At 40.9% G+C, this 20,810-nt stretch overlaps 1 protein-coding gene across 5 annotated transcripts in view; it reads right to left on the bottom strand.

Annotated features, from left to right (window-relative positions):
• The window catches only part of RUNDC3B (RUN domain containing 3B), a 153,684-nt gene continuing 132,874 nt past the window's right edge, over positions 1–20,810 (bottom strand). For 2 of the 5 annotated variants that reach the window (XM_043509377.1, XM_043509375.1), the window contains 2 exons: positions 15,172–15,293; positions 4,013–6,833 (listed from right to left, as the gene is read on the bottom strand). In XM_043509377.1, coding sequence (XP_043365312.1) covers positions 6,685–6,833; positions 15,172–15,293 — 271 coding nt within the window. In that variant the 3' untranslated portion in view covers positions 4,013–6,684. Of the gene's footprint in view, positions 2,375–4,012; positions 6,834–15,171; positions 15,294–20,810 lie in introns of those variants that run through there. The other 3 variants (XM_038391275.2, XM_043509376.1, XM_038391273.2) reach the window with 3 other exon arrangements.

Below are 20,810 nucleotides of genomic sequence, written 5' to 3' on the forward strand. Positions count from 1 at the left end.
TACAGAGACAAGAGCTAGTAGTGGCAATGGTACAAAATGTTTAATTTACATGCAACAGTTATAATATAGCAAGGCAACAAAATACACACATTTTGGCATTTATTTTTGTTCAACTATTTCTGGAAAATGGACAGCATTTAGAACGGACACACATACAACCAGCTTCCTCATGCACAAACATTGACATTTACAAACTAATACTAGTGTGAAAGATTACATAAAATTTAAATTACATGACAGATGAATTTTATAGCAGCTCCTCCAACAGAGCTATCTGCTGACATGACTAAAAATCATGATTATAGCCAAAGAACTGATGTATTGGGAGAAATGTTTAAAATAGCACAAGTTGCTCAAGTTACTGTACACAAATCGGTAATGTCACCTTTATGGACTCCTGCTTCCATCATTGTCTATGTATTAAAAATGAATATTTTTGAAATTAATATTTAATGAATATTGTTCAATTAAGCTACTAAACTGCCATGAGAGCAGGTTCTTAGTGCAAGAACCAGGAAATTACTTTATGCAGTAATAGGCATTCTGGTAGACCTTAGGAAAGGAGCACTACTGTTTTCATTTTATTTCAGATTATTAGAGTGGATTAGTCAGTTCTGAAAATGTGTCATTTCAGATGTTTATCAAGGCAACATTCCTGCATTCTTCTGTTTACAAGAATGATTAGATTGCCTATTTTTCTTTATCCCACCCTTTGAAAAATTAGTAGTTCCAAGGGTAAGATTACAAGAGGCACATTTCTCTGGCAAATGTAAATAAAGCAAAGAGTATAGAATATAGTATCTGATTGATTGTAAACAAAAATCTATCTGCAAGTATGCTCTAATTAGATAACCCTATTAATATTGAAGCCACTCATGTAAACAATATTTTAAACTTCTTTGGCACAACAAAGCATTTTCCTCTTGATTAATAAATACAAACACACTTACATGCATTTAATATTTTTTAAAAGATACTGCTAAGCATTACCTTAGTAGCAAAATTCATAGATAAAGGACTCATTACATCTTACAAAGATGTAAGATTACAGTTTGCAGTGTAAGACTACAGTTTGCAATTCAAAAATTAATTTGCAAAAACTTTAAAGGTGAGTTAAACTGGGAAGATGTAAAATTTAGTTTCACCCTAAATGTTTTCAGGTAATTCATATCAGTAGCTTAATTAGAGGCATAGAATTTTAAAGGATTAACTTCTGTTTAAGTATTACTGCACAGCATAATCAAGAAAAATACCTATCCAAAACTCTTTCATGGGAGAATATTCGTCATTTAAATTGTCAAAATTTCATTCTAATCCTTTTTTACTCCTGAGATCCTTTACAATGGACATTGGGGGGAGGGGGGTTCCCAAAGCTCTACGGTGATGACATAACCATGTTTCCCCAACCTTTACATTAACATAAGTCAGTAACAAAAAGCAACTAACTAAGATGCACCTTCTACCTGCAAAGTTCTTCCTCATTGGGGTCCCACAATCACCTGGTGACTCACCTCCTCATCCATTCTTAAAAGTTGGAAGTAAACCCGATTTATAAGATTTGTTACTCTGTCCCATCATCAAAACCTAGGAATGTATACTGTTTCTTAATATGGCCTTATCTGAACATAAAAATCAACTCTCTAAGTGGCATAATGATAATGGGAATGCACGTTTAACACAGTATTTCAAAACAACGGGTTAAATAAGTTATTTAAGATTCTATGCAGGTTAAAAATATTTAAACAAGCAGTGTTTTGTAATATAATGTAAACGGGAATTCAGATATTCCTTTACTAGTCTGCCAAGACTTATTCCCTGTCTCTTCTGCAAGTGTAGACAAATATGCAGAGCAGTGCAAGGAAGTGCTCTAGTTAAGAGCCCGAGGAACATAGATCACGACAGTTTAGCAGAAGACTGATGGTCACATATTTCATTCTAAAAGGTAATCATTTGATACTAAATCATACATACATTCTGTACCTGACTGGGATTCTTAAACAATTTAAGATCTCAAAGGGTAAGTCCGGGAAAAATCCTTTTAAAGAAAAGCATGACAGACAATGGATGCAAGTTTTGTGACTTTTCTTTAAATAGATCATTACAAAAAAAAGGACAAAATAAAGCAGCATATTCTTTAGCTTGCTTGAACCTTTAAGAGTCTTCACAGCAAGTCAAATTATGTTTGAATGCATACAACACAAAAGCTCTTCCTTGTTATGTATATCTGCTCAAGATGGAGTTAGACCTGGACTCGTCATCTCTGCTGTAGGACTTGCAAGGTATTCACTGGATTTCAGACTTGTAAGAGATTTATAACTTGCTACAGAAGTCAGAGAGCCACAAAGACCAAGCAGTGATGGAGTGTCTTCTTTCCCTGTTAAAACAGAATTACGTTAATCACTATTACAGTGAAATTCTTAATACTAGATTTACCTGAGCAGGGGTAACACTGAGGGAAGAGAGGAGGTCAGTATATGTATCATTTTATAGAATGTTCATCCTCAGTACAACATAGCATATATGCACAAATGCAGTCACCAGTTTTTAGGGAAACATGCTACTGTGCCAAGCATCTCCCACAATTCTAGATGTCTAGACAGTTCTCTCTCTACAGCTCACAGAGGCAGATCAGTGTTTTGGTGCCACATGGTTTGACCATGCCTCTTCTACTTCTTCCTTCCAGATTCTCTGCCTCTGCAGCACCACACAGTGGTGGTTTCTTTTGCCTCTGCCCTTACTCTTTCTATTTTAACTCTTCTGACCAGTTTTTTGGACAGTCAGGAGCAGCATTCTTCCTCCTTAGCATTCCTCCTTGGGTTGGTTAACTCTTCAAGGTTGAGCCTCTACTGCAGTGAGTCTTTGCCAGTGGTTGTGACCCATAGAGACATGGCAAAAGGTGCTGTGAGGCAGTCTTCCCAGGGTTGGCAGATGGCAAGATGGGCCAAACCTGCACCCAGCCTTCCATCCCTAACTTTGTTAGGTCCCAGGGCTACGAATCCAACAGGCAAGTGGGGTTCCCTATTAGGGATGTAAATATCATTTTAAAAGTTAACCATTTAAACGGTTAACTGATTAAAGGGAGGAGGCTGGGGCTGCTCTGGCCAGCACAGCTTGTGGCTGAGGCTGAGGCTGCTCCGGCTGTGGGTTAACTGTTAAGGCGGGTTAACTAGTAAGACTAATGCATCCCTATTCCCTACCCACTGAAGCAGCCACAAGTCCAATGTGGAAAAAATGGACAAGGAACCCCAGTGCACAGCAAGGAGAGGCTCTAAAAGTGAGGAGGACCCTGACCACTGGACTCAGGGAGTAAGTCCCAGGGGACCCCTGCAGAACAAAGAGGGGAGGCTTGCAGGGTCACCAGTCCTGTCCCCAAGACTTAAAGTGGGTCTTGAGCACCCGAGAAAAAGAAGCATGGCTTCTAAATTAACCCCCCTCCCTTCCAAGCAGATCAGGAGGGCTCTCGCTACAAGTTCTCCTTTCAGAGGAAATAGGACCCAGTAAGGGTGAACTCAAACATCTCTCAAGAGGGCTCCAGGCCCTAAGGAAGGCAAGCCACAAAAGGCCTCAGCAAAGCCACTGCAGAGCTTCTATACTCCCAAAGCACACTAAAAAGGTTGAAAAAATTTTAAAGGGAAAGATAGCACAAAAATCCAGGAGATGAGAGTCCTCTTCCTCCTCCTCTTAAACTGAGGAAGGTGAGCTGTCTGGCTCTGAAACCTGAGCAGGTTCCCGTAAGTAAGCCTCAGAATAAATTTTTCCCTACAAAATCCTCCCTTGAGGCTGCAATAAAACTGATTAGGGATGAATGGAACAAGCCTGATAAGGGCAAGCACATTAACAAGTGCAGCCTCAGGCTCTATTACATTCAAAAACAAAAGGGACACCAAAGGTTGACACCTCTGTGCATTTCTTGCCAAGGATATGATTATTCCCTCAAAAGGAGAATTCTACCCTCAGAACCCCAAGGCTGGAAAGATGGAGGCCAGTCACAAAGAGGGATCTGAAGCCTCCTCCACCTTCTGAATATTCCTGGCAGCTTCCTGCTTTGCAGGAGCATCTCTTTCCTGTTTGGAACATTTGCCCTTAGGGCTTTGAGATGACCCTGACTTTGGCTCCACTTTCAAGAGTCTTCCCAGAAACAGCCTTTGTCACTGACACCTCAATGGATACAATAAGGTTTTCAGCCCAAGCCACGGTTTCCAGTTCAGTAACCAGGCACCGCCTATGGCTTCAACCCTTGAAGATGGATACTTACTCTAAACAGGTCCTACGCTCAGCCAAGTTTACAGGCTTCCTCATTTTTGAAGAAAAACTGGATAAGATAGTGGCTGACAAGATGGCAAAATCTAAACAGTCTCTCCTTTCCCCACTAAGGGTCCTCAGAATAGAAAATAGACCAGCCTTCGGACAGAGGCATTCCTTTTGCTTCTCATCCTCACAGAGGTACCAAGTTTATCATTTACCAGCAAAGGGACAACAAATTCACAGAGGGAAAAACTAGAATGGAAGTACCGGGGAAAATTCCAGGGGGACCTCAGCCCCCAACCTTCCCAAATCCATTTTATGACAAAGATTGCATAGGCTCCACCCAGAGCGGAAGCTCGGGGCAGAATTTCCCATTTCTTAGAAGAATGGTTTTCACTGACCACAGACAAATGGGTCAGGGATGTAGTGAGCGAGAGAGACCCCCTTGAGCTGCAGGCTCCAGCCATCCAGTCTTCATCCAGTCACCCAATGGCCCTGTAAAACACAGTCTGATATAGAACAAAATATATCTTTTAGATATGGGAATGATAGAGTGGGTTCCCTCAGAAGAAAGGTTCTCCGGGTTCTACTCCATCTTCTTTATTATACAGCAGCAAATGGTGAGCATCAGAGCCATTCTCGATCTCAAAAGCAACAAGTGGATAGAGAAAAAGTTTTGGATGGATGGCCTCTCCAGTATCATACCTGTCCCAGAAGGGACTTCTTGACTTCAGTTGACCCAAACGACACATATTTCCATCAGACTCTGCCCCCACAGACTTCTGTAGTTTGCAAACAGCAGGAAACATTGGAAATACCTAACACTCCTGTTTGGCCTCTCCTCGGCCCCCAGGGTTTTTACAAAGATGTTGATTGTGATAATGGCCAGACTCAGGTCACAGGAAACTCACCTGTACCCCTTCCTGGATGACATTCTGATCAAAGCTCCATCACATCACAGAAGGTCACATCTTGAATGTGAAATCTTCTCCAGGCACCCAGCTTCAATGCCAAGAAAAGTTCTCTGGGTCCACCCAGGAATTTTCTTGCTCCAGAGCCACAGGAAACCTATTATAGCACTATGCCTCCAACTGCTAGGACTTGTTGTGTAATGCATATGGATCTCCATGGGCATAATCATGCACCAGAAGTCTTCAAGCTTTCATATTAGCAATGTGGGATCACACTATGAAACACAAGGAAGATAAAGTATAGGTTCCAGCACTGGTGTTCAACTCCTTACAATAGTGGTCAGCCCACAACGACGTCTGCAAAGGCACACCCATCTGCCTTCCAGATCCTTTAGTCCAAGCAGCCAACTTGTGAATTGTTCCAAGGCAGAGACCAAAATACTTCTCAGGCTCCCTGGAAGACAATCCACAGGTAGTAAATTGCTTTGAGCAGTCTGGTTAGCCAGACTGACATGCCACTCTTCACCAAATGGGATCTTTCACTATTTTTGTGGGCTTTGACAAGCCATTCCTCTGAGCTTCTGACTTCAGTGTTCGCCTTTTATTTATCCATTAAGAATTGTTTCTTAGTAGCTGTCACATCTGCGAGCCAAGTGTCGGAGCTGGCAGCCTTATCTATACAGGAGCCTTACTGCGTGTTCCATAAGGCAAAAGTGGCACTCAGAACACCAGAATCCTCTCTTATTAAGGTAAATTTCTCCGTCTATACTTTCAAAGAACTTGTGCTTACTTCATTCTGTCCAAAAGTACAACATCCAACTGAAAAGGTGAGACACACCTTAGAGGTCAGAGGAGTTTTGAAAATCTCTCTCAAGCATACAAAAATCTGCAAGAAGATTGGTCTCCTTACTCATGCCCTCCCACCCAAATGCCAAGGACTCAGAGATTTCAAATCCTCTGTTACTCAGTGGATTAGATTATGTATTGTGGAAGCCTACAAATCATCAGAGACTTCTGTCCCAGAATGGATCAAGCACACTTCACAAGATCCTTACCAACCTCCTGGTTGGAATGAGCAAGTGTGTTCACTTTGGAAATTTACAAAACAGCTAGTTGGTCTACAGCTAACACCTTCATTAAGTACTACAAGGTGGAATTTGTCTTCTGCAGAGGCTTCCTTGGGCAGGGAGGTGCTGTGTGCAGTGGCCAGAAATAAACTTTTGAGCAAGCTCACAAAAAGGGGACAGAGGACTTCTTTCCTACTAAACTTTTGTTTCAGAACCCTCCCTATATCTGTTCAGTGCTCACTACTTCCCAGATGTCCAGAATTGTGGGAGACACTGAATTCCAGAATGTAAAATTTCTTACTGATTTCCTTTCTGCTAGCAGTGTCTCCTACAGTTCTATCCACTCTGGATAGCTCAATAGTTGAGGGTCAGATATTAAGTGGAATTGTTACCGTACGACCATCTTTCTTGGTCTAATGTATGTAGCTATTTCGTTATCTATGGAATACTTGTTCATGATGTTATGCAAATTTAACAGATTGGGAATAACTCATCTGGCAGCAAGAAGGGGCAGAGAGGGTGTGGCCAGACCATGCAACACCAAATTTCTGATCCGCCTCCATGAGCAGTGAGACAAGAGCAGCCCAGATGTCCAGAATTGTGGAAGACACTAACAAAGGAAATTAATCAGTAAGAAACTTTTCCATTAAGGCTTCAACCAAACATCAGCAATAAATTACCAGAATTATGCTATGACCAGAGATTTATTGCTTTTAATCTTTGTTGAAAAAAAAAAACATTGGAATCATTAAATGCCATTACTGAAGATAAGCATGTTTTGTTTTTCATCCCTCTTGATAATTCCTCATAAAAGAGATCAGATTTACACTGTCAGTGTCAGTGCAAACTTCCCATATTACTTCACAAACATGCAACCTGGAGGGACCAGATCTCCAGAGATGAGGCTAGGTCAGGCAACATGTCAATTTAACCCAGGTCCTCCCTGCCAACAGTGGAGCTAATTAGTGCCAATTATGGTAGTGCATTTTGTGACAGGCAGACACTTACGCAGTGAGATCACCTTATTTCCACAAGCCACCAAACAAGGATCAGATAACAGCTTTTGGTTGCTACCAACCTGAACTGGGTCTGAACAGATGACTAAGACATCTCACGCACTATATTGCATTTGCAACCCAATCCACCAAAAGTTCAAGGAACTTTTGCATCTGTAAAAGTAGGCATTTCTGAACACTGTGCCTCTGGATTCTCATTTAAAGGGAAGCCCTGCCTTTGGGGAGAAAAACCAGTATAGTGAAAATAGTCCGCTCTCTTTCAGCATCTTCCAATGAATCTTTGAATAATTTAAGTCTTACATCTGCTGAACATTTTAAAAAAAGAACTGAGTGACTAAATACAGTGCTTATAGAATGAATTAAAGTGAACACCCTTAGAGATCTACACTCACTGTATCCCTAGAAAAAAAAAGATTTTTTTTAAACTTAATATTCTGAGAAAATATATGGGAAAGCTGGGAAAAATAATATAACTACTTCAGTTCAGCAGTATGCATCCACCATACAAGTTCTAAAACTTTGGATGTGGTGAAAAGGGATTTTGGAACATAACATTACAATTATCAGGAAAGTTACCTAAATTTCCAGCTGGATAACTGGCAACTAGGAACATCTCAGAGATGAGATAAAGGTGGTGTAGAGGGAGGCATTAGCATTTATAGTTGAGCTGAGAGATATTCATGTCACCTGGCAGAGGCAGCAAGAGGTAATGGTGGAGTTAGTTATTAGGTGCCAGAGCACTCTTGGGTGGGGGAGGTGTAAATTATGTTTAGCATACAACAGCACTCTTTGGGATCAGCAGTTGGGTTTGACAACTGAGAAGCTAAAATATCACTCTCAATGGACTTTACAACCCCTTTCAACAGTACTTTATATTAAAAATCTGCAATTCAGAACACCACATTTTCAAATGTTACCATAAGAATATATATGTCGTATTGTGACAGGGCGGAGTGGCACGCCTATCTTCTGCTCTGTCTATGCAGACTATTCAGAGGCTTTCAGTTGTTAAACATTGCTGTGTAGTTTATTTCCTTACTCTTTTCACCACGTTACTGATCCATACACCACAGCACTTATCAGTTTCTCCTCACCCTTCTCCCAAGAAGAGGAGAGGGAAAAGCTGTCTGCACCTTCTTGATTCTGGCTCCACTAACCTGCCTCTCCCTCCAGCATTTCCTTCTAGTGCCGCCTTCTACCCTCTGCATTAATGGGCTAACTAACTCTTTAGCAGATTAGAATGAGCTGGGAAGGATTAATTAGGTACAGTCAGGTCCACCCTGTGGGGAAAGCTGTTGGTTCCCAGCACTCTGCCACATGTAAGACATAGGGGGGCACTGTCCTGCTCTACTTGACACTGGCAAGGGCTCAGAGTACCATGTCCAATTCTGGGCATCACACTTTAGGAAAACATGGACAAATTGGAGAGTGTCCAAATTATAAAAGGTTTAGAAAACCTGTCCTTTGAGGAAAAGTTAAAAAACTGGGCATGTTTGATCTTGAGAAAGAGAGACCATGGGAGTGAGGGGGACTGATAACAGTCTTCAAATATATTAAGGATGTTAGAAAGAGGATGGGGGTCAGTTGTTCTCTGTGTTCACTGAAAGTAGGACAAGTAGTAATCGGCTTAATCTGCAGCAAGGGAGATTAAGGTTAGATATTTGAAAAAAAAAAACCTAACTACATAGGTAATTAAACTCTGCAATAGACTTTCAAGGAAGGTTGTGAAATCCCCATCACTAGAGGTTTTTAAGAACAAGTTAGCAAAACACCTGTTAGGGATAGTCAACCAAGTTTACTTGGTTCTGCCTCAGTGCAGGTGTCTGAACTTGAATTCTTGAGGTTCCTTCCAGGCATACATTTCTATAAGTCTATGATAATAAATGCAGCACTGCATTAAAAAAATTCATCTTACAACAGATAGCAAAATCTGAACCATCTAAGGCCCTGACTTCCACTAGATGTGAGAGATCTCAGTAACCCCCTAAAATACATAAAAACAAGTTACCTACTTTTCTGTAACTCTTGTTCTTCTAAATGTTCTTCTGTTCTACTGTAGGTGTGTGCTCATGCCTCATACAGAGTTGTTGGAGAATTTTTTCTCTCAGCCATACCCATCAGGGTGGTCTGAGAAACCTCTGTTGTCATGCGCCACTTTGTGCTGGAATAAGGAGGCAGAGCCACCCCTGACTCCCCTCAGTTTCTTCATGCTGGATAGACTCTGATAGGGGAAGATTGGCGGGTCGTGGAACGGACATGTGCAACACACTCGAAGAACAACTGTTAGAGAAAGGTAGATAACCATTTTTTCTTCTTTGAGTGCTTGCATAGGTCCATTCCACTGTAAGGAATTCACAGATAGACAATCATAGACGTGGGCTCAAGGTCAACCTGAACAGTGCTTGTAAGACCACCTATCCAAAACTGTCATTATCCCTGGGCTGAGGAAGCAAAGGTAAGGACAGATGACCAATCTCCAGTTTACAAATGTCAGTGATAGGTACTTGCACCAAGTAAGCCACTTATATTGCCTGTGCTCTAGTAGAATGTGTCAATACCCTAGGTGGGGGGCTATATTAGCCAGCAGGTAACAAACAAATGTATAAAGAGATCCAGAATGAAATCCTCCGAGCATCTTAGTTCTGTCCGCAATCACAGCGAACAACTGAGTAGAGGTCCTAAATAACTTAGGATGTTCCAGTTAGAAAGTTAGAGCCTCTCTCACATTCAACAAATAAAGTTTATCATCACTCTAGGCATGAGGTTTCAGAAAGTCAGCAGATAGGTTATTCGATTAACATGAAAATTAGAGAGATCACCATAGTGAGAAATTTTGGGTGAGGATGAAGATAAGCCTTAAACCTATTAAAAATTGTATATGGAGGCTATGACACTAGGGCTTTCAACTCTTCCACTCTTCTGGCCAAGGTGGTGGCCACCAGAAATGCTACATTCACATAGAAGTAAGCAGAGTGCAAGTTGCAAGGATTTAAAGAGCAGTCCTGTCAACTTTATTAGGACCAATTTCAGATCCCATGATCTTGCATGTGTGGATTTAATCTGACCAAGCCCTTTAGGAATCTGATGATGATGGGATTGGAAAAAAGGGATCTACTGTCCACCAAGTTGTGGAAGGCCAAAATAGCTGCAGATGGAACCTAATAGAGCTAATAGCCAAACTCTGTTTTAGATATAGAAGACAGTCCAGTATGCGGTCCAGGCCCACTCTGGAGATGCAGCTTTCTGACAGGACCAAATGGAGAAGCATTTTTACTTAGCCGGGTAAGTGCTCCTAGTTGAGGGTTTTCTACAATTTAGAAGCACTTTGTGAATGTCCTTTGAATAGGATCAAAGGGTGTTATCCATTAAGCATCTAAGCTGTCAGATGGAGGGAACAGAGACTGGAATAGAGCAAGTGACCCTGGTCCTGGGAAATCACATCTGGGTCCAACAGGACAGACAATCGAGGCTCAATTAGCAAGGTTAGTAGAGTTGAGTACAAGTGTTAACAAGGCCATTCCACTGCTAGAAGGATGAGATGAGCATGGTCTTGTGTCACTTTGGACAAGACCCTGAGTAGCAAAGGAATTGAAGGGAAGGTGTATAATAGGGGATTCTCCCAGAATAGGAGAAAAGCATCTGTCAATGAGCTACCAGCTGAGCTGGTATACCTCCCCGGAATAACATTGATGGCATTTTCTTATAGTCTTTGTTGCAAATAAGTCCACTTGGGGAATTCGCCCAGAGCTGGAAGATAGATCTAGCCACATCTGGGCATAATGACCATTCAAGAAAGGATCTGTTCAGCTAATCAGCTAACATGTTCTATATTCCTGGAAGGTAAGCCGCCTTGAGATGAATCAAGCTGGTTATGCGAAAGTCCCACTGCCTCTTGGCACACTTGAATTGATTGTGTTGCTCTCTGTCTGCTTACGTAAAACATAACTGCAGAGTTGTGTGTTAAAATTGAATTATTTCCCAATATCTGGAGGAGGAAGGCTGAGCAAGCTACATGTACTGATCTTAGCTCTCTGACATTTATATAAGTCTTTTGATCTTGAGATGACCAGAGACCCTGATTCTTCAGGGACCTCATATGAGCTCCCCAACCCAGGGATGATGCATCTGGGACTAGAGTGAGGTTGGTAGCAGAGAGACAGGGGACCTACACACACTTTCAGAGGGTCCATCCAACAGTAACAACACCGACACTGGCCCTGGAACCACTTTGTCCAAATTACGATTCAGGGCACACCCTGAAGCTAGGCATGCCTGCAACTTTCCAAGATGCAGCCTGGCATGCTGAACTACGCAAGACCATGCTGCTATGTGACCCAGGAGACTGAGGCAGCTGTGTGCTGTGGTGAATGGGTATGTTTCAGACTCAGCAGTAATGTTTCAAACCTGAATTGTGGCAGAAAGGCCTTGGCCTTTGTGGAGTCCAAGACTACCCCAATGAACTCTATTCTCTGTATTGGTTTTAGGATTGATTTGTCCTGAGTCAGCAGAAGTCCCAGTGCATCAAACCTTGACAGGACGGTGGATACACTGGATAACACGTGAGCCTCAGACTGACCTCTAATCAACCAGTCATCCAGGTACACAAACACATGGACTCAATTTTTGCAGATGTGATTTTTCCACCCTGCTTAAGATGAACCAATATAATGTTATGTGGGTCCAATTAATTAATTTTGACCTTTATGCCTCATGACTTGTGATGACTTAAAATCCTTCTTTCTATAGTTAATAAACTTTTTACTGTTTTATCTTAAGCAGTGAATTTGGATTAAAGTGTGTGGGAGACTGCTTAGAACAACAAAGGTGGTGCATAATTATTACCCGTTGGAATAACGGAATTATATGAGCTTATACTGTACAATGAATGGACTGCACAGTACAAGACATTTCAGGGGTGCAAGGCTGGAACTAGAAAGTTGGCAAGTGTCTTTTGTGTGGTGCATCAGTGGGTGGGAGAGCATTCATGCAACTCAGCTGGATGTGACTGCATGCTAAGGGCTATGAGTGAACAGAGCCTGGCAGGGGTTTTTTGTTCATCAGCAAACCACTACCAAACCCACCTTGAACTGGAGAATTAAGGGGGCACAGCAGTTCAAACAATCCCAATTGTAACCTGTATATGGGATGATTTAGTTTGGGATTGGTCCTTCTTTGAGCAGGGGGTTGGACTAGATGACCTCCTGAGGTTCCTTCCAACCCTGATATTCTATCATTATGTGTCACAGAAGGTGTCTGCCAAAGCGCCTTAACAAGCTCTATAATGACTATGTTAGTTGGCAGAACCACCCTGGTGGGGCCATCGATACTGGATACGTCGATACTAGTTCACCAACTAGTGAGAGCCTGCACATACCTCCTCTGCCTGAATATCAAAGACAGAAACCAACCTTCTCAAAAGATCTTGATGAGCTCTGTTGTCCTCTTGTGGTGGTGAATCATTTGTCAGCTCAATAGCCTCATCTGGTGAAAGGACTAAGGTGGCTCTAAAGTGATTTATGTCTTGCAGAGGAGAAGGTACCCATCTTAGCACTGAGTATGATGTATGATGTCCTCAGTTCCAATGCCCCCAAAGAGCTCTCAAGGATACCGAGTGAGATGGTTGGGGAAAGGTCCTAGCTGGAGGGGGGACATGCCAGGGTGTCCAAAAGAGCCACTGATATGGACCAAGGCCCCATCCTTGCCCAGGCCACTGTCCATTAGAAGGATTTCAGTGTTGAGTTGCTGTATGGCCTGTGGTCCCAAAGACTGTGATGGAGGGTATGTTCCTTGTCTTGGATGTCAGACAGACAACCTCATCTTCAAGACCGAAGAAAAAGAATCCGACACTTCCAGCAACAGAGAGGTAGAATCAGTTGGAGCTGGTGAGAGGCAGTCGAAGCCCAGAGATGGGTGGTACTGTGGATACCACCACAGGCTTGCCTGTCTATTGCACAGGCTTTTGCGGAAGCTTGGGCAGTAACAGTTCTGCAGTTTCTTGACATGGTGAGGTAAAAGCTGCAGGCATCAATACTGGCTGTAGTCCTTCTTGAAATATTGGTGATACCAGTACCAAGAATCTATGTTGGTCCCTTGCAGCTGCATATGCCTCTGGAGTGGTAGTGATCGGCACTGTCTGAGGGCTCCACGAAGTTCTTGGATAGCCTCAACTTGGCACAGGTTCTGGAGGCAGCAGTCCCCTCTTCCTAGGCAATGAGTGCCCCAGGGAGAGCCTTCCTTATGAACATTTCAGAGTCTCTGCCTCTACATGGCTTTGGTATTGACCCACTGAGCCTGAGGAAGGCATAAGCATTTTCTTCAGTACCGGCAAATGGGACTGAGGTGCCACCAACATCTCTGGTGGGGTGCTCTGTTGATGTACTTAGGACGCTTTTCCTGTAAGATGATTCTGATGGATGGCGAAGCGCTGCCTCGAAAAGTAAGCACTTGAGCCTCACCTCTGTCTTTCTTTGAGCAGGGCTGGAATCCCTTACAATTGTAACTAATGTGGTATTCTCTCAAACATTATAATCTGGCCGGGTGTGGATCGCTGACCAGCACAGGTTTAGCGCAAGTCTGGCAGAACTTAAACCTCAGTGAGCAGGGCATTGTTTTGGTACCAAAAAGTGGTCAAGAGACCTAAAACAAAAACCTAGCACTAAAAGCTAGCTAAACAAACTACCACTAAACTAATTAACTAACAACAACAGGATATGTACACAAAAGGAGTGAGGGGAGCACTGTTGCAACAAATCTGCAATCACTCCAACCACCACCACTTGCGGTAACAAGTAAATGAGGGGAGTCGGGGCGGCTTTGCCCTTGAATAACAACACGCAGTGGTACGTGCCAAGAGAAGACGGTTGGGCAATCTAAACAGGTACCGCTCAGGGAAAAAATTCTCTGACAGCTGTGCACGAGGCACGCACACACCTACAGCGGAAAGGACATGAGCTAGTACTCGAAGAAGTAAAATGTTGTCAAATGTGGTAAAAATAAAAAACAACACTGCTATTACAACGGGACCAAGCGCAAGGTGTATCTTCTCAGTGTTAACCATAACACTGAACTAGTGCACGCAATGGGTCTTGAAATAGATTTAGATTTTAAGGCACTGTTCATGACGACAGTTTTTTAACTGGAAAAAAATATCTTTAAGGCTATGATCAGGTTATGTTTAAAAAAATAATTTTTTATTTCTCAGGCTGCACATGATTAAAGTTTGAGGGATTGGGAGGAATTCTTTATAGTAACTCATATTAAACATTTAGAGTCTCAAATGTCTTGTTGCACCTTCCTGCTTATCCACAGTTGGCCACAAGAGGTACTTGAAAGAAAACTGAAGATATAGATGTGTAGTGCTAGCCACTGATTTTGTCTATTGCCTACCTTATTTCGTTATCCCTTAATTTTAATGGAAAACATATGGCAGCCTGCAGCATCACAGACAAAAGCAGCATCTGAATGCCAGATAAAATTAGACTGGACAGTAGAAAAGAAAGTAAAAAGTGTGGGAGAATAACATTGAAAGGGAGCTGCAAAGCCCAATGACTGGACTCATGGAACCTTGGGTTAATGGTAGCAGAAAAATGACACCAGATCCCACATGGTGAAGGGGGCAATGTAACAATCATATTTGAAGTCAATATAAAGCCTTGCCTTAAACACAGCACAAAATAATGTACTACTCATATCATTGGGACTTGATGCATGCAAACATATTTTCAATAAGGTGCTTGGGAAAAATCAGTCAAGTCACACACATTAACTTTGAAAAGGTACATTTTATTTCCTTGCGCATATCAGGTTGAAAGTTTGTTCCCTAGAAGAAAAGCAAGATGCCTTGATCGCTGAAATTGAAGAGTACTTGAAAGTATTTATTAAAAAGTATTAACAAGGACTTGAACAAAGTGGAACTTTTAGGCAGTATTTTACCTTCACTTAGTAAATTTAATCCATCTTGCTTTCCATCTCCATCTTGTGAATTACTTGGGTCCAGAGATGTCTGAGAAAGACTAACTTCCGCTGAGAGTTGGTCCAGACTTTGAAAACTTTTCCTGTAAAACATACATTATTTTTCCTAACTTTCAAAGAAAATTTAAATGACATTCTATTGAAATTTTAGTGTGTTTAATCACTGTCTTTTAAAAAACAAACAGTGCCCAGCTAATCTTGCCTTCCTTCAATATTGTCTCTATTCAGTTTTTCTACCATGAAAAGATGAATTTGGTGAATCCACGAGAAAAAAAAAAGAATACTATAGTAATGAAAAAAATTAGAATTCTCACTACAAAAGATCGAAGCCTAGAAGAATGAAAATTCATTACTAACACCTCTGTTAGGGTTATCAAATATAACACAATGTACTTTCTTTTTCCCCTTGATTAAATGAACAATATTAGCAAAAGCATCTGAAGATGAACTGAACTTATGAACGTATATTATAAGCTCTTTAGCACATAGGAAAAGCCAAATGCAAAATTAAGTCAGTGTGATCATACCCTTACAGTTTATGTACACAAACTTTGTGTTCTTCAGTGCATCCATTTAATTTCTCACCAGAAAGTTAACCCTAGTTAAGACATTTCTAGACCTAAACACCACCTCTTTAGAGCTACAAAATTTTCCATTTTCTTACTCTGAATAGGGTTCATAATAATACAAATAACTTAAATGTGTGAGAAATTTAAATTCCCTATTTCACTGCCAATGTGAAGCTAATAAAATTTGCAAATGTGTTTCCCTCTGAGGGGAATGGATGCAGCCACTTGCCAAGAAGACAAGACAAAAAAGGGAACAAATATTCCAACTATAAGTTACTAAATCTGCTGGAACTCTACAGCTAAACACTAATAGAAGATGCAAATAAATATGCAGCAAAGAGGCATGCGCTAGATTCCATCTCAGTCCAAAGGCAGTTGAGAAGGAACTGAATGTGGTTCACCTGCACAGCCCTATGTAGCCTCAGTATGGGACATGAGGATGTGTAGGACTTGGCACCAAATGGGCACTGCAACCAAAAATCTCCAATCAAAGGCACAAGAGTGCATGTGCACCAAATGTGGAGAACCCACAGGAATGCTACTCAAAGAAGTATTAATATATAAACTAAATTATTACTTAATTGGCATCACAGACTCGATTGGATAAGTCTCATGACTGGAATACTGGTATAGAGGGGTACAACTTGTTAAGTAAAGACAGGTAAGAAAAAAAGGGAGGAGATGTTGCACTGTACATCAAGAATGTACTCACTTGTACTGAGGCCCAGATGGAGTTGAAAGGCCAGCCAGCTGAAAGTCTGTGGATGAAGATAAAGGGAGGGGAAGGGGTGACGTAATGGTATCGGCCTTCTATAGACCACCAAATCAGGAAGAGAAGGTGGATGAGACATTTCTAAAATAAACAAATATCCAAAATACAAAATCCTGGTAGTAATGGGGGACTTTAAGTACCCAAATATCTGTTGGATAAGTAACATAATGGACATTTTGTGTTTTGCTAAGTTCCAAAATGTGTTGAAAAATTTCTGGTTTCAGATGGAGGAAATAACCAATGGCAGCCATCTTGAACTTGATCCTAACCAACAGGGAGGAATAGCTTGTGAATCTGAAGGTTGAAGGCAATTTGCTGAAAGTGATCATGAAATGATGATTTCATAATTCTAAGGAAAGGAAGGAAAGCAGTAGAATAAGCACAGTGGGCTTCAAAAAACCTGGAAGGTAGGGACCCATGAGAAGAAAGCCTAAGAGAAAAAGGAGCTCAAGGCAGCTGGAAGTTTCTCAGAGAGACAATATTAAAGACAGCAGAAAACTATTCCACTGTGAAGGAAAGATAGGAAGAATAGTAATAGGACAATATGGCTGCACCAAGAGCTCTCTAATGACCTGAAAATCAAAAAGGAATCCTACAAAAAAGTGAAAATACAGACAAATTGCTAAAGATTAGTATAAAAGAATAGTGTAAACATAGTAAGGATAACATAAAGGTTAAGACACAAAACAAATTACACCTGGTTCTACAAGTACATTAGGAGCAAGAGAAGGACAAAGGAAAATAGAGGTCCACTGCTTAGTGGGGAAAAAGTGCTAATAAGGAACACCACCATTAAGGCTGTGGTGTACAATACCTATTTTGCTTCATTCTTCACTTAAAAAAAAATCAATTATGACCATATACTTAACACAATTAACAACAACAAGGTGGAAGGAACACAAGCCAAAATAGCAAAAGAACAGGTTAAAGAATATTTAGATAAGCTAAAGGTATTCAAGCCAGCAAGGCCTGATGAAATTCCCGCTAAAATACGGAAGGAATTAGCTGAAGGAATTTTGGAATCACTAGTGATTATCTTCGAGATCTCAAGGAGGACGGGTTGGTCTCAGAGAAGCACACACATAGAACCTATCATTAAAAGAGGGAACAAAGAGGATCCAGGGAAAAACAGACTAGTCAGCCTACCTCTGATACCTGGAAAATACTGGAACAAATTAAACAATCAGTCTGTAAGCACCTAGAGGATAAAAGGATTATAAACAACAGCCTCAGCTGGTGTACTGTGGACAAGTTTGGGTGTCACGCTTTAAGAAAGATGTGGACAAACTGGACAGAGTCCTGAGGAGAACAACAAATATGATAAAAGGTTTAGAAAACCTGACCGATGTGGAAAGGTTAAAGAAAATAGGTATCTTCAGTCTTGAGGGGAAAAAAAGACTGTGGCGGACCAGATAAGCCTTCAAATACATTAGGGGCTTTTACAAAGAGGACAGCAACCAACTGTTCTCCATGTTCGCTGAAGGTCTGACAAGAAATAATGGGCTTAATCTACAGCAAGGGAGATTTAGGTTAGATGTCAGAAAAACTTACTAACTATAAAGTTATCAAGGCAGGTTATGGAATCACTATCGTTGGAGGTCTTTAAGAATTGGTTAGACAAATACCCAAGAGGTGTACTCTAGGTATACCTGGTCATGCCTCAGTGAGGGGAGATGGACTAGATGACTGCTCAAAGTCCATTCCAGCCCTACATTTCTATGATTCCATAACAGGTTTAGCAAAATACTCTAGGGTAGGTTCAACCATGGATATAATTACACATATTATCATACCTATTTTAAAGGTAAGTATACTGCTCTGGAGCCTATGGATATCACTCTCCAAGATCTTGCCACCTAAATTTCTCCCTTAGCAGTGACAGCACCTCAGACTAAGCCTGGCAGGTTTTTTTTTTTAATAGCAATATGAAACAGAGGGTGGTGGGTGGGGAGAAGGATCTCAATTCTGCTCAAATTTTGACCTTCCTGAACATCCATTCAGCCTCAAGAAGCAGCTATGGGTTCTGGCTGCTGGTGCTAAGCACTCAGGAGTGTTACAATATCAGTACTCCTGATTTGACTGTACCTTCCCCATCCCAGCCCTCATGAATCCAGAGAGCACTGAGAGCACCCACCTTTGAGTTCCTAACTCCAAGCAAATTGCTTCACTGGACCTGGGTCTCTTCACATCAGCGGATTGGCAAGGTTCTACAAAGTAATACAATTTTGTTCTGTCTGAGGTACTCTATCCCTTTTTTTTTTTTCCTTTAAATTCTTCCCTTCCCCATTGATGATTTTACTTAATTTCCCCCATCTAATTGCCTAGATTCTGGGTTTATAGTAAATCTGAAAATATTCATCCACTTGCCTTAAATGTACACTTATAAGAGATACCACATCTAAACAATGTAATGAAGATTTCAGTTTAATGATTAATCTTTTCAATTCCCCAAATATGAAGAAATCTGATCTCCTAAAATCCTATCCAAGAATAATTTTTATATCACTGGTTATGATTCACCAAATTACTCAGAATGTGTTAGTATTAATCAGTCACTTGTTTTTTCCCCAATAGTATTAGTCCAAGGTGGTTTTTTTAGTTTTTATTTTTGTTAAATGAGTTGTAAAAAGTGTTGTGTTGATGTATATTGCTGATATAGCTATTGGGCAATAGCATTCAGACTATAATCCAGCATGGACAAGACTCTAGGTGACCACACTTAGGAAGAACTGTTCTTCTAATAAACCCTTATCTGCAAGTGATCCAATTAAATAACTTTATTCTATCAAACAATTTGCATAACTTTATTGTATTTCTATTATAGTCTTGATCTTAAATTTAGATACTGGCTTCCCCTACTACCACCACTTTTTTTTATGTTGTTATGAATAGTGAAGAAACCATGCCCTCCCTTGTTATGAAACTATTTCTTGTTTATAAAGCTAAAGGGAATCCAACTATATCCCCACCTGGGTGTTTTGGGGAAATGGGGGGAGTAAGTGATGAAGTCATCCCCTGGTAAGCCTCCTTGACTTCTTGAACTCCTTGAGTTCTATTTCCATTTGGATAAGATTTATGTATTTTAAGTGATCTTTGGTCAGTTTGATCACTTCATTTCTTTTTCTCAGTTTTTCTACCGTTTTCTCTCATTATACCTGTCTTATATTTCCTGGTCTGCCTTACCCTCTTCCTACAGGAAACCTACCATAATGACCTGGAGGCAGAGAAATTTAGAAGGTAATGGATGGGGAAAGAAGTGTTTAACAATTTCTCCTCCTCAGCCAATATTGGAGCAATATTATTTCACCAGAGACTCAATTTACACATTCTAGATGTAAATAAAGATGAGGAAGATAGATTTTTGCTAGTGAAAGCTAAGATCTTTGACTCTGTATATACACTCTAATAAATACAGATAGACCTAGTAAAGATAATCCAAGTTTTTAATTTTTTCCCCAAATTAATTAATATCCCATTAGGCTCAGTCATCATAGCAGGAGATTTTAATAATGTGTTGGCCTTTCTTTCTTAAAAAAAAAGATCAGTTGGCCCCAGCATACACAATCGCATGCTTGAAACATTATAAGAGACTATATGGACAAATTGGGATTAAAAAATGCATGGCAGTTGCAGAACCCTCCAGTGAAGGGTTTTACTTTTTATTCTGCCCCACATTAGATGGCAACAGACAAACCTCATATCATAGCATCCTGTTCCCTAAGGACATTAAAAACATAGTCAAGATTAACCTAGCCCCATTAATCATGCAATTAGCAAACAATTTAAATAGATGGCAGGCACTACCCATCTCCCTTTGGGGAAACAAATACAAAAAATTAATGCTCTTCCCAGGGTCCTTGTCATTGTCATCCCTCCCTCTATATTTTTCCCTTTTATTTTACCACCAAAATCAACATGTTCAGGTCCTTCTTGTGGGGTGCTGGTAACAAACCCAGAATCTCTTGAAAAAGACTACAGCTCCCTATCAAAACAGGGGGGTTTAGATTTCCCAACTTTAAAGTTCACCATCAGGCAATAATTCTTAGCTGAGCAGCACAATAGTTCATTCCCTTGTGCTGTAGGGTCCTGGACTGGCTCCAGCTGGAAGCCGAATTGGTTGCTTTTTTACCCCTTTCCCTGCGCTTGGATTACTACTGATTCCCTAAAGAACAATTACTGACTATTGTGGGAGCCAGAAATACTTGGTGTACTGTGTTTACTAAATTTTAAAAATCACCCTCTTCTACATACCAAGGTCT

This window comes from Dermochelys coriacea, chromosome 2, assembly GCF_009764565.3.
Source record: "Dermochelys coriacea isolate rDerCor1 chromosome 2, rDerCor1.pri.v4, whole genome shotgun sequence".
Taxonomy (NCBI): Eukaryota; Metazoa; Chordata; order Testudines; family Dermochelyidae; genus Dermochelys; species Dermochelys coriacea.